This window comes from Zonotrichia albicollis, chromosome 14, assembly GCF_047830755.1.
Source record: "Zonotrichia albicollis isolate bZonAlb1 chromosome 14, bZonAlb1.hap1, whole genome shotgun sequence".
Classification (NCBI taxonomy): Eukaryota; Metazoa; Chordata; class Aves; order Passeriformes; family Passerellidae; genus Zonotrichia; species Zonotrichia albicollis.
Genome location: NC_133832.1, coordinates 5,212,065 through 5,228,624, shown reverse-complemented (window position 1 = coordinate 5,228,624; position 16,560 = coordinate 5,212,065). Strand labels below are relative to the sequence as shown.

Genomic DNA, 16,560 nt, shown 5'->3' with positions numbered 1-16,560 from the left:
CACAGCAGAGCAGTCCCAGAGGGCAGCAGAGCCATCAGGCCAGTGATGGCAGGGCCACATTGACACCTCTTCCCAGGCAGAAGGGCTGGGAAAGGCTTGGGTGAAAACAGACTGGAGCTGGTCCAGGTCCTCTGTTGGTCTCCTGAGCATTAGAGGGACCAGCAATGGCCCAAATTTTGTTCCTTTTCTGTCCATGGTCACTGATAGAGCCTTGGGGAGAATTCCTTGAGAGTAGACATCGATTAGAGGAGATTAAGGCAGGGAGCAGACTGTGGGGATGCAGGGACAACCCTCCCTGACAAACAGAGAGCAGTTCATGGTGCCAGGCAAAGACGTGTACACTGGATATCATCTGTAGCTAGGAAATTGTTTGCCTGGCTCTGAATTCTCCCCTGGTCTGGCATTCTGCCCTGCTGGGCTTTGCCTGCAGACACAGCAGAGCAGTCCCAGAGGGCAGCAGAGCCATCAGGCCAATGATGGCAGGGCCACACTGTCACCTCAAGGCTTGGCTGAAAACACCGACTGGAGCTGGGGCTCACCTGGCTCACCTGAGAGGGACCAGGCAGGGCTTTGTCAAATCCCCCCTTTCTCCCCAGCTTTAGGGCAGGAGGGTGTCCCAGCATGGCCACAGTGCCCAGTGCCAGCACTGAAGGGGTGACTGCTGCTGCCCTCCCCTTCTGGGGGAGAATTAAACCAGAACAGCTATCAGCAAAACAAAACTGACCTTGGCAAGTCAAACAGTTCATTTCAAACCTGTCTGTGATACCTGCATTTCTGTAGCAACAAAAATAGGAGGTTTTGCTTACAAACAGTGTCTTGTACTTCTAAGAATAGCCACATTTCCACAAAATTCTTAAAAAAAGACACAAATGCTAGTTTGGATATTAAGATTAATATATTTAATCTTTCTTGTTTGTAAAACAAGACATAAATTTGTGTATAGATATAACATATATTTTTATTTATATATAATATATACAGACAATAAAAAAATTTTCCTCTGTATTAGACTGAGAGATTTATGGAGGAATGATATAGGCATAACGGGGAGCTTTGAAGAAACTCAGAGTTTCATAACTAGGTAATTCCCAGGGAAAAGGAAAACACCCTGTCAGCCTTCAGCACTGAAACAGGCCTTGCCCACCATGGACTGAAGTCCCAACTGGCTCTTCCACTGGATATTTGCTACATGGTTCTTGGAATCAGGAGGCTGTCCCCACAGCAGGATGCTCTGTGCCTTGCTGACAGCCCCGGGCCAGGGGAGCTTATTGCACTCCGAGGACGCAGTGTTAAAAGCACATCTGTGCATTTCCATATCTCCTATGGAAGAACGAGACATTTCCAATGTGCATATTTATCAAAAATCATAGAGATGGGAAGCGACTGCTCATCCCCAAGGGCTGGGGCGAGCTGCCTGGCTTGGACAGCTGCCCTCACCCCCTGAGGCCGGGGCTGTGAGCAGGGCTGTGCCCTCCTGCCCGGCCAGAGGCAGTGACAGGGACAGGCACAGGGATCCCGAGCTGCAGTGGGTGTCAGGGTGAGGGCAATGCCATGGGTGACCTTGCATTTCTCTCCTTGCTCTCTCTTGGAGGGTGGGTGGCTGCAGGGGAACACCAGTTAAGGCTGTCTCATTGGTTATGTCTGTTACTCGACTGGGAGGAGGAGGAGGAGGAGGGGAGCCTTGGGGTGGGGAGGAACACAACTAGGAATCATTTTACCATTCACCTAGGAGTGAAAACAAAAACCCCCAAACAAACAAACCCCCCAACTCCAAGTAAATAACCACCTCAGAGAACTAAATAATGCTTCTTATGGCAGTCAGCCTGGTGAAGACAGAAAAGGAACCCCAACACCCTGGCAAGGAGGAGAGCCCCTGCCTGGCTCACAGTCAGAGCTGATCAGGGCTCCTCTCTGATGGTCACAGTGAAAAGAAATAGGAGAGGGTTTGGGCTGAGCCTTGGGGACATGAACCTGACCTCTGGAGAATGGTGTGACAATGGTCTCCCCTCAGCTGCTAGCCCAGCTTCTGGCGTGCAGTGGTCAAGGATCAATCAGTCTGGGTTCCTTGCAGGGTCTCTAGCATGGATTCAGCCATCCAGAAGAGGAACACAGAATTGTTTTGGTTGGAAAAGACCTCTAAGATTATTGAGTCCAACCATTCCCCCAACACTGCCAAGGGCATCACTAAACCATGTCCCCAAATGCCACAACTAAAGGTCTTTTAAACACTTCCAGGGATGGTCACTCCACCACTTCCCTGGGCAGCCTGTTCCAAAACCTGACCACCATCAGTGAAGAAATTTTTCTTACAACCAATCTAAACCTCCCCTGGCACAACATGAAGCCCTTTCCTCTCATCCTGTCTCTGGGGGAAGAGACCGATCCCCACCTGGCTGCTCCCTCCTGCCAGGAGTTGTGCAGAGCCAGAAGGTCCCCCCTGAGACTCCTTTGCTCCAGGCTGAGCCCCCTCAGCTGCTCCCCATCACAATTGTGTTCCAGACCCTTCTCCACTCCATTCCCTTCTCTGGACATGCTCCAGCCCCTCAGTGTCTGTTTTGTTGTGAGGAGCCCAGAGCTGGACCCAGGATTTGAGGAGTGGCCTCAGCAGTGCCCAGGCAGGGGACAGTCACTGTCCTGGTCCTGCTGCCCCATCATGGCTGGGACAGGCCAGGTGCCCGTGGCCTCTTGCCCACCTGGGCACACCTGGCTCCTGTTGAGCTGCTGGTGAGCAGCACCCCCAGGGCCTTTCCCACCAGGCCCTTTCCAGCCCCTCTGCCCAGCCTGGAGCTGCAGGGCTTGGTGTGACCCAGGGCAGGGCCTGGCTGGGCCTCAGCCCATGGAGCCAGCCTGGCCAGATCCCTGTGCAGAGCCTTCCTGCCCTGCAGCACAGCACTCCCACCAAACCGGGGTCACCTGCAGACTGACTGGGGGTGTCCTCAAAAGGTACTAAACAGGACAGGGCCCAGCACTGAGCCCTGGGGAACACCACTGGTGATGGCCCCAGCTGGATTTAACTCCATTCCCCACCACTCTCTGGGGCCTCTCCATCCATCCACGCATCCATCCATCCATCCATCCACGCATCCATCCATCCATCCATCCATCCATCCATCCATCCATCCATCCATCCACCCATCCATATTTCTCCAGGTGAATGCTGAAGAACACAGTGAAGAACACAGTGTTAGATTTTTTACTAAAATCCAGCCTTTCCCTCACCCACAGAGAGTCACCCTGTCATGGAAGCAGGCCAGGCTGCTCAAGCAGCACCTGCCTTTCCCCTGTGCTGGCTGGGCCTGACCCCTTGTCCTGTGTGTGCCATGGCATGGCACTCATGATCGTCTGCTCTGTGACCTTCTTGTCACCGAGGTCGGACTGACAGTCCTGTGGTTCTCTGGATTGTCCCCCCTTGCAGGCATTGAGCCCTTGCCAGTGGCACAGGCAGTGCCTGTGCTCAGGACTGGAGCACTGGGGCCTAAGCTGTGAGAGCAGAGCCCAGTAGGGTGCCCAGCTCTGTGCCAGCATGATGGCAACCTACCATAACCTGCTAGGACTGCTTGCCAAGTCCCAGCACAGCAGCAGATCCCATCTGCTGCTGATTATGTTGTGTTTGTGGGCCAGGAAGATCCTGGAGGCAGAAGAGTTGTTTACGTGGCAAGACACTGGTTTGGCTCCAGAGTGCCCAAGGGGAGCCAGGAGATCTCAGCTCAGCTCCTGATAGCTCACTGGCCCACCACAAACTGTGAAAGAGGTCTGCAGGAGCAAGGCCCAGAGCCCCATGGAACCACACTGGTGTGGGGATGGGGTGCCTGCACCTCCCAAGCACTGTCACCAACGAGCCAGTGTGGGACAACAAGCAGATTGCACAGCTTGAGCCCCTGGACCAGCAGATTGCACAGCTTGTGACAGGGCACAGATTCACCCTTCAAACCCCTCACCAACACAACCATGCATTCTGCAGAGACCAAAGAGTGTCTTGGCTACCGCAGACCGTGGTCAGCGTGGGCCTGCAGGCACCGCATCCTCAGCAGACCTGTGAGATGTGAGAGCGTGGCCTGGCACACACTGCCTCCTTGGTCTTCACAGCTGGCTTTACTTATTGATCAGCGTCTTCAGGGAGCGCGTCAGGGTGCTCATGACCGTGGCCACCGTGGCTGACTGGCGGGCCAGCTGCTCCACAGTGTGCTGGTGGCTCAGCGTCCTGGCCGTGGACTCCTCGGCAGCCTTCAGGAGGAAGGTGTAGTTCCTCACCACCTCCTCCACCTTGGTCAGCAGCTCCTGGCGCTGGGACTCGGAGCGCACAACGTACACCAGCCTCACGAAGGTCTCGATGAGGCTGCTTAGCACCTGGAAGCTGCTCGTGATGGCCGACAGCATGTGGGTGGGACTCTTGTCGACGGCGGCCACGCGGCGGCAGGATGCCCGGAACTCCTTGAACTTGAGGGCCAGCTCCTGCTTGTACTCAGCCAGCTGGGAGATGTAGGGCTTGCAGTCCCGCACCTCGGGGCTCAGCACACACTGCCTCAGGATGGTCAGGAGCTCGTTGGTGTCCAGCTGCACCTGCAGGAACCCGTTGGGGAAGCTGTAGGCATGGCCTCGAAGGGTGTTGATCTTCGCCAAGCTCCCCTCAAAACTGGAGGTCCTTAAATCTATCTCCTGGGTCTGGCTCTCGTTGGGACTGCTGCAGGCTGTTGCGTCCAGGACCTGAAGAGTCCTGCTCATTACTGGGACCATCTGATTGTCCAGCTTCATTCCTGGGAGTATCTGCATGGGGATGGAATAGGACAGCTCATCCTTCTCGCTCCCATCATCTGCAACATCGCATTTCCTGTAGTAGAAGCAGTAGCGGATGGAGCAGCACTTCTCATCCTCCATGTCTTCATCCCGCAGCTCAGCAGGACTCGGGTACATCTCCTCCTGGACAGAGAACACTGCTGAACCCTTCTGACTCTTTTTGTCCTGTGCTATCTGGACGTAGGAGGGGTCAGCCACTCCAGTGGCTTCCTGGATTTTGCTTTTCAGAACAGGACAGAGGATGCTGGGCTCAGGCTCTTTCTGGGGGCCTTTCTGCTTGGTTGTGTAGATGTTCTGGTAGACATCAGAGGACAGGGATGTCTTTTCAGTCTTATCTATTTCACTGACACTGTAGCGACGCAAGAGCTTCCTGTAGTGGGGTGCACCCATGCACTCCCCGCGGGAGGTGCACGTTGTCAGACAGGACATGCCGTTCTCTGGGTCTGACCGGTTGTCTCTGGACTCCAAACTTGTGGATCGGATCCGTTTGCCTTTGGAAGGGCTGCTCATGCTGGTCAGCCTTATGGCTTCCACCTGCTTCTGCTCATCTGCAGCTTTATCCCTGCCTCGCCTCTCCAGTTCTGGCACCACCAGCTGGTTGGGGGGTGGCCTCATTCCCCTGCAAATCCGCTTGCAGTCGCAGCTGCGCCTCTGCTCCCTGGACATCCCTGGCACTTTCTGCACAGGACTGCTCCTCAGCTGGCAGCTGCAGCGCCCAGGGGCAGGCGGGTGCAGGTACTCCTGTGGTGGGAGGTCACCTTTGCTCTTTGGCTTGAGCAGCTCTTCAAGGAACTCCAGCTCGTACTGCTTCACCTTCTGCAGCTGGGCCTGCCGCTCGTCCGTCTCCTTCTTCAGCCGTGTGGGAAACGTTGCAGAGAACAGGTTCCTAAGCCTGAAGGGAGCTTTTGGGGCTTTGGGTTTAGCTGGGACATCAGCATCTTGCTGGGTTACCTCCAGGACTTTCTCTACTTTTTTGGAAGGCACAGTGCTAATCTGCAGGCTCTCGGATCTGGGCATCAGCTGGATTGGCCCTTTGGCTTCCTCACTGGTGCTCCTGAAAGTGCTACCAGGTGATGCAGAGTGCACATTGCTGCTCTCAGCTTTTAAGATTTTGGCCGAGCTTTCCTGTTGTATTTTCTGTCCTTGGTTTGAAGGAGCTGAGTGCTTCTGCAAGACGAGGCTTGTGGCTTCCCCACCTGCCTTCTGACCTGTCTCTCCGCTCGCAGCTTTTCCTGCAGCATCTCTACTCACTTTTTGCTGGTAGCTTTTAGAGGCAAAAGTCTTACTGGGCATCATCTCCTCACCTGCTGAGGCAAGGTGGAAAGCTTCAGCCTGACTGCCAGGAGCTTCCTTAGGACTTGGAGAAACTTCACAGTGCTGCTGTGGAGAGACCTGCTGCTGCTGACAGTTGCACAGTGTCTCTGCAGTTTGTGGACCTCCTTTAAGTGTCAAAGGCTTGCTGCTGGTACCATTCACGTTCTGGTCTTCTTTTAAGGCTGATACCACTTGGGGAGCTGAGGCTTTTGCATTTGCCACCTGCTGCAGAGCAGCTGAAATGATGGCTGGAGCTACACTGCTCTTCTGATCCAGGAGCAGCTTGGAGCTTGGCTGCACCTCCTTGGGCATCTTCTCTTGTAGATCCTGTGCCTGCTCCCTGCTTGGGGCTGCTGTGGCATGCAGAGATACCTCAAAGGCAGCTTTTGTGTGAGCTGCAGCAGCTTTGCACTCAGAGCTTGGCACAGCAGCCCCCTTGCCCTGCTCACTGAGCTGGGGGCTCAGCCCTGGCTGGGCAGCCAAGGTGCAGCTCTGCTCCCTGGGCTGCTGCTCCTGCTTGCTCTTGCAGTTGGTAAGGCTGGGACTTTGGGTGGAGAAGGCTGGCTTCAGTGAGGGCTCCTGGCGGCTCAGGGCGTAGGGGGAGGTGAGAACAGCCTGGGCAGCACAGCTCTGGATTCGGAAAGGCAAGTCCTTCCTGGCCAGGAGGTTTTCTTTGTTGATGTGTTGGGTGAGGAAATAGGCAGCGTTCTGGTGCTGCTTCATGGCAGAGACCATCTCTGAGACATCGGTCAGCTCTGAGGAGTTTGTCTCGTGGCCAGAGTCCAGGGATGACTCAGGAGTGATGGCAGCCAGGACAATAAGACCTGAGGAGGGACACAAAGAAAACCCCACAACAACCCTCACACCACAGTGCTGTGTGGAGGAGAGGGGAACTCCTTGTGGCAGGGCACATTGGAGAAACTTCTGCGGCTTCTCACAACTAAGAGTTAAGGCTTGTAAGGGAAATCACTTTGTCAGCATTGAGCTGGCTTGATAGCTCAATTCAGCAAGAGCTTCTGGCCCAGGAAAAGATCCTGTGAAGCTTTCCACTGTTCGTGGTAGCAGAGCTATAGGGATGTGTCTGGCACGAGAAGGAAAATCGGGCAACAGGTACTCTGCCACAGTGAGTAGGGCAACCAAGGTGGGAAGTGGGACAAGGGACTGTGCTGCCAGCAGGCTGGTCCCAGAGTCACCCATCTGGCAGCAGGTTTGCCCTGTGAAGGGTTCACATGCTGCAAAACCTGGGTGGGAACCTGCAGAGACTGATGGCCAAAGGTCCCAGGTGAGAGGGGTCACAGTGGGGAGGAACACACACAGTGCTGGCTGGTTATGGACTCACCCCAGCATTGTGGCATATGGCAGATTTGGGACAAACCAAGAGACTCCTTCAGCCTCTGTCAGGGAGAGGAGTCCCACCTCAGCTTCTCAGAAATCTGAGCAGCAACCTGGCTGCTCCTGCTACAGCCTGCTGCCACAAGTTTTTACTAGAAGCTGCTTCACAGTCACTTACAGGATGGAACGAGACTAAAGGGAAGGATGTACAGTAGGAAAGAAAGGCTATAGGGAAAAAAGGGAGTCACAGCCACGGAAATACCTGCTGTCTGCTGTGGTGGGGGATGTGGACAATCCTCTGAGGCAGCCAGGGCTTCCAGCGCCTGTAGGGTGGACACCAGGGCATCATCCAGCTCCTGGGCGTGGTCCCGCACGGTCCGTGGCTGCACGCTGTCGATCAGGGTGACCGGGATCTCGTCGTACAGGATGCCACAGAGGTGCCGGCCCTGCTCCTGGCTCTGGGCAGCCGCCCGGCGCTTGGGGTCGTCCTCGTCGGAGCTGTTGTCTCGGAAGCCAGGAGGGGGAGCGGCGATGGCGGGGAGCAGGGACGTTGTCTCGTCTTCTTCCTCGTCGTTGCCGGGAGGGGGAAGCGACATCAGGTCCACGGTGGTGTCGCGGGTGCTGCCGGGCTTGCCCGCCGTGCCCGAGGCCAGCCGGCTCCGGATCTTGGCCTGGCAGGACTCGCAGTACAGGTGGGCGCTGTCGCCGCGCAGGTGCGTGTCTATGGTGTGAGCCCTGGCCCTGCTGCCCTGCCTCTCCTGCTCGAGGCCAGCCGGGTCGCACTCCTTGGCTGCCCCGTTGTAGCCTTGGCCAGAGCTTTTGGAAGTGGGGTCAGATTTGGTCCTGGGACGAGTTTCCTCAAAAAAGATCAGGTTTTCATTGATATCCGTGGCGCTCTCCCTCTCCTTCCTCTGCTCTCGCATGTGCAGGTAGCAGAAGCGGATGAGCTCCGAGTCCCGGCTGGCAGCAGCCCCGGCTGCTCCGGGGACAGTGGCAGAGCCACACACCAGCCCATTCTCCTTCTTTCCCACGTGCCCTGCCGTGGCAGGCCGCTGGAAGTTGTGTGCGTTGATGTAATCTAAACCAAAAGCACAACGGGAGCGTTAGCAGCAGCACCCAGCGAGGGGAAACAGCTGGGGAAGCTCCTGCCCACCCTGGAGAAACATCCCTGTGCTCTCTGCCCTCCAGTGGGACACCCACGCTCCCTGCAGCACAGCCAGCCCACCTGGCTGTCCTTTGGAAAACCTGCTGGGCCTGGCTGCCAGGAATGAGATAGGAAAAATGTCCTGCACCACAGAAGGAGTTGGAAGGGGCATTTCAAGGCCATCTGGTCCAATGGCAGGGACACCAACTAGATCAGGTTGCTCAGAGCCATGTCCAACACTCAAGGAAACCTTGAATGCTCCTGTGCCTACACCTCATCACCCTCATCATAAAACCCTTCCTCTTTGATCTAATCTGGATCTACTTTCAATTTAAAACCTATGCCCCTTGTCCTATAGCTACAAGTCCTATTAAAAAGCCTCCCTGGAGCCTTCTTTTCTCTAGATTAAAAGCTCCAACTCTCTCACCTAGGAGACGTGCTCCAGTGCTCTGATCATCTTCACGGCCTCCCTCTGGACTCGCTCCAGCAGCTCCATGTCCTTGCTGTGCTGGGAGCCCAGAGCTGGAGGCAGCACTGCAGGTGGGGTCTGGCCAGAGTGGAGCAGAGGGGCAGAATCCCCTCCCCTGACCTGCTGGTCCTGCTGCTGTTTGGGCAGCCCAGGACACTCCTGGCTTTCTGGGCTGAGAGTGCACATGGCTGGGTCCTGTCCAGCCTCTCATCGCCCTGCATCCCTGAGTCCTCCTCTGCAGGGCTGCTCTCCATCTGTCCATCCCCATCCTGGATCAGTACTGGGGTTGCTCTGCCCCAGGTACAGCCTTTGTACTTGGCCTTGTTGAACCCCATGGGATTCCCAGGGGCCACTGTTGGAGCTTATCCAGTCCCTGTGGATGTCACCCATCCTTCAGGATTATCAACCAAACCACTCAGCTTGGTGTCATCTACAAACCTGCTGAGGGGGCTCTCACTCCACTGTGTCCTTGATGAGGACATGAAACAGTCCTGGTGCCAGGAAGGTCCCTGTGCTCAATCCCTCTGCTGGGTAGACAGAGGCAGAGGAGGGCTGGCCAGCACAGCAGGCACTGGACACAGGGATGTGGGTGCTCATCACTGACCCACCAGTGTGTCCAGAGGGCAGCAGGAGCAGCCCAGCTGCTCCAACAAGGACCTCCAGCCCCAGCCTGCCAGCTCACATGTTATATGGCAAGAAGGAATTGTTGCCGTTTCTGGGTAATGTTGGCCACACCAAGCGGTGTTCATCAGGAGACTACTAATAGTGGAGTAATATTGCCTTTTGGGGAGACATCCACTGCAGTTTGGCTGTGTTCCAGTGACGGGAACAGCCCTTTGTCCCTCACTGCCTGTGATCCATGTGCTATTTCTATCAGGCTGACAGCTACTGGATCAGGCTGGCTATAACAGAGCCTGCTGCTCTTGCTGTTAAGCATCTCCCAGTGACAGCCTCCCCTTGTTCCCTTGTGCAGGGAAAGTGGCTGAAATACTACTTGAATTTCTGGCCAGAGGTCCATCCCTCAGGAGGGGAATCTGTCTGCATTGCAGGTTGGATTGTGCAGCTGTGCTGAGAGCCAGGGGATGCAGGTTCTGTCTGACCAAGGGGAAATTAAATCAAATAAATCCTAATTAAATTCATTAGCTCGACAAATTGGACAATTTGTCTCCCCAAACACATGTTTGTATTATACTGTTCATCACCTGCAATGCTAAAATCCCAATAAAAACAAAATCTCTTTGATGCCTGGCCATGAAATGACAGCTGGGTGAGGGAGCACAAGGCTGCCAGAGCTGGGCATGTGTGGGCTTCAGGAGGGTGGCAAAGGCTGAGGTAGAGGCTTTGCTGGATGCCCATGCCAAGGCAAGGCCTGCTGCTGAATGGGGCCAAACCCCAAAAATCCAAAATCCAGCTGCTGCATGCTCAGGAGGGAGAAAACTGCCTGACAAGGAGCTGAGAGAGCAGCTAAGGGCACAGAGCTGATGGTGGCTGACGGTGAGAGTGGGGAGAAGGGGCAGGGAGCTGAATCACCTGGGTAGCTCCAGCAGGGCACACTGGAGGGCAAGGCTGTGGCATATGGCTCCTCAGGGAGATGCAGAGATGGATCTCACTGACAACGTTCAGACAGCGTGTGCATTTCTAAAAATGTCTGCTGTTCAGCAGGAGGCTCTAATGGGCCTCAGGGAAGATGGATGTGCTCCTCTTCTAGGTAAAAGCATGGGCCAAGGCTTGATTTTTACATTTAAGATTCTGGCACAGTCTGCCTGCAGCCTGGGAAGTCTGGGCTAACTTAATTCATCCCAGTGGGGCTTTCTCCTGCAAGGATGTGCTAATGATCAGCATCCCTGCTCCCTGTGATCCAGCCAGCTCTGACAGCTCAGCCTGCAGCCCTGAGGAGAGCAGGATGTGAGCAGACTGCCCAGCACACCCTAAACCCACTCCTCCTGCAGGGTGGCTGGGCTGAGTGCCCTGGGTCTGCAAGGGACCTGCTCCACCCCACAGGTCACAGAGGTTCTCACTGCACCCAGGAGGATGGAGCAGGGCACCCAGAGAGGGCTGGCACAGACCCACTGCTGTCCTGCCCACTCTGTGAGTCCCTCTCACATCACTCCCACCCTGCAGGGTTACTGAGATTGGTTATTTGAGACTGACAAGAGCAGGGCAAGACCTACAACTCTTTGGTAGAGGGCTGGATGAAGACCCTGAAGCAAAACCTCAGGAAAAAAATTCTGGCTATTGCCACAGAATGTGGGAAAAAATCTCCTGCACGTGCTGAGACATCCCCAGATGCCAGGAATTGTGGTGCTGCCAGCCTCCTGAAAAAGCCCTTGGGTGTGGGGTGCTCTTCCCCTCTCTGACTCCCCACAGCCACATGTCCCTGTGTCCCACAAGCCAGGGAATGAGCACTCTGATGGCAGCTAAACCAGCTCAGCTGCAAACACCCTCTGCTCACCGCAAAATGTGATTAAATACATTTCCATAGGGCAAGCAGGGCAGAGCACAGTGACAGCTGTCAGTCAGGGGCACAGAGGAAGAAAGGAGAGGAAACTGCTTGTACTTACACCAAAATCACCTGCCAGGCCTGTCCTGGATTCTGAGGCTGCTGCAGATGCTTTCCTGATCCCTCTTGTGAGTGTGTCCTCCCACAGGTGCCAAATCCATGCCTGGGTGCCTTCCTCAAAGGCACCAAGGGCTTTCCCAGGGACCCTCTGCACTCCTCCCCAGGCCAGGCCCATCTTGGGAAGGGAGTTTTGACACTGGACCTAAACTGAGCACTTGTCACAGCTCTCTGGAGCTGCAGTGTCACTTGAGGGGTCTGGGAGTGACCTTGGGTTGGTATTTTGCCCATCTCCAGTCACTAAACCCCTATTTTATAGTTCCTATACAAAATATATTGGATGTGAGCAGCAGTATGTGGTTCATGGTTGGCTCTCGTTTGAAATCACTCTTGAGAATCATTGCTCTTTTTGGAGGGTGACTCACACCTGCAATCCATCCCTAAGGGACAGCATTGGTGCCTGCTGGGACAGAAGCTCCTGCTGTGTCCAGACCAGCCTTCTGCCCCCTGAAAAGCTGGGGCAGCCAAGTTTCCTTCCTGATTTAGGAAATCAGCAGAGCAGCCACGCTCACAGGGCTGCTGTCACAGACATCTTTTATGAAAAATCCTTTCTTTAGGATTTTCCCTTCTGAGAAGCTGAGGCCTCAGAAAAAGAATGTAAACAATGGTTATCTGCTGCTGTAGAATGCAACAGGTAGATTTTTGATTGTGCCATCTTGAATGTTTATAATTAATGGCCAATCAAGACAGCTATCTCAGAGTCCGAGAGAGCTGCCTTTTGTTATCATTCTTTTCTATTCTATTCTTCACTTAGCTAGCTTCTGAAGAAACCTTTCCTTCTATTTCTTTTTAGTATAGTTATAATGTAATATATATATATATATCATAAAATAATAAATCAAGCCTTCTGAACATAGAGTCAACATTCTGGTCTCTCCCTTCACCTGCAAACCCCTGTGACCACTGTGACAGGCTGCCCCTGAGGCTCAGAGCCCCAGGCTGGGGGCAGCAGTGTCAGAGGCAGCAGGAATGCAGCCCCTGAGCTCACACACTTGGGTGGAGCAGGATGCCAGCCAGGGAATGCACAGGCTGCTCTGTGAGCCCCAGCTTGTGGCTGGCAGCCTCACAGGGCTCCTCCTCAAACAGCCCCTCCTGGAGCTGCTCCAGGAGCTGCCAGCACAGCTCATGGGGAGTGTTTAGGGGCTGAGCTGACACCACAAGTCATTTTGGCTGGCCCAAAATGAGCACCTGTCTCTTGGCTCCTTGCCAAGAGGGTTAAAGAGGGAGCCTGCTGCTTCTCCAGGTGAATGGGAGCTGTCAGGGAAAGCCTTTCCCTCCCTGATGCTGCAGGGGAGGGCAGGGGGCTGGACAAGGGGCTGGCACAGAAAGCAGAGGCTGAAACGTACCTGCCTTGATAATCTGAGGAGGGGGTGGCTGGCTGGGGGCCCTGGACAGGATCATCTTCTTGGAGTCCACCAGGAGCCGGCAGTAGCCCGCGATGAGGCAGGCGAAGTTGGTGGCTTCAGGCCACTCCATCAGCAACACCAGGGGCTGCAAGGCAAGAGGGACAGAGAGAGTGAGGGCCCCTGGCTCAGCTGATGGGCACCAGAGCTGCCCAGGGCTCTGCTGGGCCCTGCACTGGTGGAACTGGTGAGCTGCTGGTGCTCCCAGCACTGCCAGGTGAAACCAGCCAGCTGCACAGCCTGGCTCCCGCTCACCCAGCTGAGCACAGGAGGGTGCCTGGCTGCAGCTGTGGTTCCTGCTTGCTGAGGGACCCACAACAATGTCCTTCTGATCCTTTGTGTGCATATCAGTGCTTTGAGCCCACCTGTTTAACCACCAGGGCCTCTGGAGGAGCACAGGGAGTTTGGGAGTCTCCAGAGCTGCCAGAAGTGCAGGGAGTTTGGGAGCTGCCAGAACCCCTCTCTCATTGCAGGCACTGTGTTTCCCTACTATAAATTAAAATATCTGCTTCCAGCAGGATGCCAAAAGGGCCAAACCCCATTACAGGTTCCCCCAGCTACCACTCTGAGACTGTGGATCTTATTTAAACCTAACCCTTTGGAAAATTAAATTTGTGCTTAGGAGCAGATGGTGCCTTCCCTTTTAGGAGAGTATTTATTTGCATGCTAAAAAAGAGCTTTGCTTTAAAGAGAAATAAAACTCAGACATGATCTGTGTGACACATATAACCTCACAGCACAATCTAGCAGCAGACAGTGTCACTCCCAGCTCCCAGATTGTCCCAAGGAGAGGATCAGCGTGCCAGGGAAGCTGTTGGGGTGGGATTCATTGTTACCCACCCAGTGAGGTCCTGGGCACTGCTGGAGCAGGCTGGGCAGAGCAGCGTCTGTCAGCACAGCTCACCTGGGAGATCTCTGCTCCATCTGAGCCCCCAGCTCTGCACAGGACAGACCCATGAGATGGGAAAAACTGACAGGTGCCTTCAACAGTTATGGCAAAAGCAGCTCCTGCCCTCACCTACCCCTTGCACAAAGCATCTCTAGGTACAGGGGATATCTGAGCCAACTGGGGATGCTGAACTGCTGCACACTCAGCCTCTTGCACACTGAGCCCTCCAGGACTCAGAAGAACTCATTTACCACACTCAGGGAACACCAAGGCTGTTTTACAAAACGCTTAAGCCTACACAGTGTGAAAAGCATTAAAGCTATTTTGGTTTTCTTGTTTTATAACCACAAGAGGTTCCTGGTACCCACTGGCCAGTTTTGTGCTCTGCTCAATATTTCCTTCTGTAAGCCACAAAGCCAATTCTGGCACAGCAAGGCCCACCTTAGGCCAGTGTCATGCTCTGGACCATAAAGTGCAACAAACTTGGGTGTGAAGCCATCAACATGAGATCCCCAAGCCGTGCCGGCCCCTGGCACATTTCTCCCAGGGCCAGGGTGAAGAAATTCCCTCTTTGGCTGCTGTGCAGGAAGATAAAGGAAAAGAAATAACTTGATGTGGAGGAGAAGCAGCCTGACAAGTGAACATGCTCTGCTGAGAGGCTCTGCCCCTGCCTGCTTGACAAGGCTCTCTCTTTGGAAAATAAACCTGAGATGACACAGATCAAAGGGGAAGTACCAAAGCAGAGAGGGAGGAGTGAAGAGGTTCTCAACATAGCTCAGAGGAGGCAGCATGCAGTGGTGGGGGGTGACACCTCTTAGCCCAGCTCCAGTCTTGACACAAGTGATGAAGGGAAACCATGTGTTCTGTGTATGAAGCATCCTTAAAACAAGTGGCTTCTACACAGGGCTAAGCCCTCCTGGATTTTTCAAGCCATCTGTTGAATGAGGACATCTTTGTGCATTTTCCCTGCTCTGCTCTGCAGGGTTTGGAGTGCCAGCAACAAGGGAGGGAGCAAATCCCAGTGGGAGGGAGGCAGTGGGTGATGGACACCCACTGCTGGGAGACTAAACCAAGAGGCCAAGGTGGGCTGAGAGTCCCAATCCTAAAGGAGAAGCAGGGGACAATTTCCACCATGTGTGAATCCCACCAGGGCAGAGTGGCACAGGGCTATGAACCTTCATTTCCCCCCTGTCAGTGCTCACCCTGCAGCCCCAGGGCAGCCCCAGTGCCACAGCTGGTGACCAGCATCTCCAGGACCCATTTCCCTCTTTCCACATTTCCCAGCAGGTGACCAGCATCTCCAGGACCCATTTCCATCTTTCCACATTTCCCAGCTGGTGACCAGCATCTCCAGGACCCATTTCCATCTTTCCATGTTTCCATTTTTGCTCAGCTGCCTCTGCCTCAGGACGCTCCCACCCATCCAGAGATGGGACTGCAGGTTCTTGCTGCAGGACACAGCCCCTGGATCAGTCCTCCTGAAGGGTGACAGGACTGAGATACAACAACCCTGACTGGTGTTCCTTGACTACAATGAAGCACCAGGGTGCTGTAAGCTCCCTACCAGGTCTCTAAGCAGGTCCAGCCTCCAGAATGGCTTCCAGCTATAAATGCATGGCATGCAGGGGTTAACTGTGGCACTCTGCTCTGAAAAGGAGGAATCTAGAATCTGGTTAATTTTACAGCTTAGAAAAGATTACTCTGATACACTGACAGAGGAGCTGTGTGAGGGTTCTTCAACTGTCAGGCATTTAAATATTGTTATTGGGGATTAAATCACTTCAGGTGCAGCTTGGAGCCATCCACCCATGCTGTGGATGTGTCATCTCCCCATGGCCTGGGAGCCCACAGTGCCTGGCTGTCACCCTGATTTTTTAAGTTCTTCTAAGCCTTCTGATGTTGACATTCTTGTAACAAATGTCATCACACACCATCTGTAAATAATTCATTGTTTTGCATTCTTTTATGGAGGAGAAGAAATTTGATGGACTGTTAGTTCGTCCAGTGTCATTGGAGAGGTGGCACTGTCACCCTCCAATTCGCTGTCACTTTTGGAAAACTATAAATGTTGGAGTCAGAATTAAACCTTCCCTCTTTTTTTACCTTGGAGAGCCCAGTGTCATGTTTTATTTTGTGTCCTAGAGCAACACCCGGGTCTGTGTCCTGCTCATGGGTTATGACCTTTTACAAAGACACTGATTGTCACTATAGGACACGAAAGAACACAAGCTCACACTGCTATTCTCAAGGTGAAGAAAAAAGGGCAGTTTATTTTCTGACTCCAACATTTATAGTTTTCCAAAAGTGACAATGGATTGGAGGGTGACAGTGCCACCTCTCCAATGACACTGGAGACAAACCAACAGTACATCAACTTTCTCTTTCTCTATAAAGGAATGCAAAACAATGAGTTATTTACAGAAAGCGTGTGAGAAAGTTTGCTACAAGAATGTTAACATCAGAAGACTTAGAAAATCTTAAAAAATCAAAGCAACAACTGGTGGTGAGCAAAGCTGCTGCAGTCAGGCTGTGCATCTCCCCTGGCCCTGCTGGCTCCTCTGCTGCTCACTGACAGAGTTCTGGCACAGGATCTGAGCC

The 16,560-nt window shown here is 53.9% G+C and overlaps 1 protein-coding gene across 6 annotated transcripts in view; it reads right to left on the bottom strand.

Annotated features, from left to right (window-relative positions):
- Positions 1–876: 876 nt before the first annotated feature.
- The window catches only part of FRMPD3 (FERM and PDZ domain containing 3), a 65,989-nt gene continuing 50,305 nt past the window's right edge, over positions 877–16,560 (bottom strand). For all 6 annotated transcript variants that reach the window (XM_074551761.1, XM_074551764.1, XM_074551759.1 and 3 more), the window contains 3 exons: positions 13,017–13,161; positions 7,703–8,518; positions 877–6,932 (listed from right to left, as the gene is read on the bottom strand). In XM_074551761.1, coding sequence (XP_074407862.1) covers positions 4,093–6,932; positions 7,703–8,518; positions 13,017–13,161 — 3,801 coding nt within the window. In that variant the 3' untranslated portion in view covers positions 877–4,092. The remainder of the gene's footprint in view (positions 6,933–7,702; positions 8,519–13,016; positions 13,162–16,560) is intronic.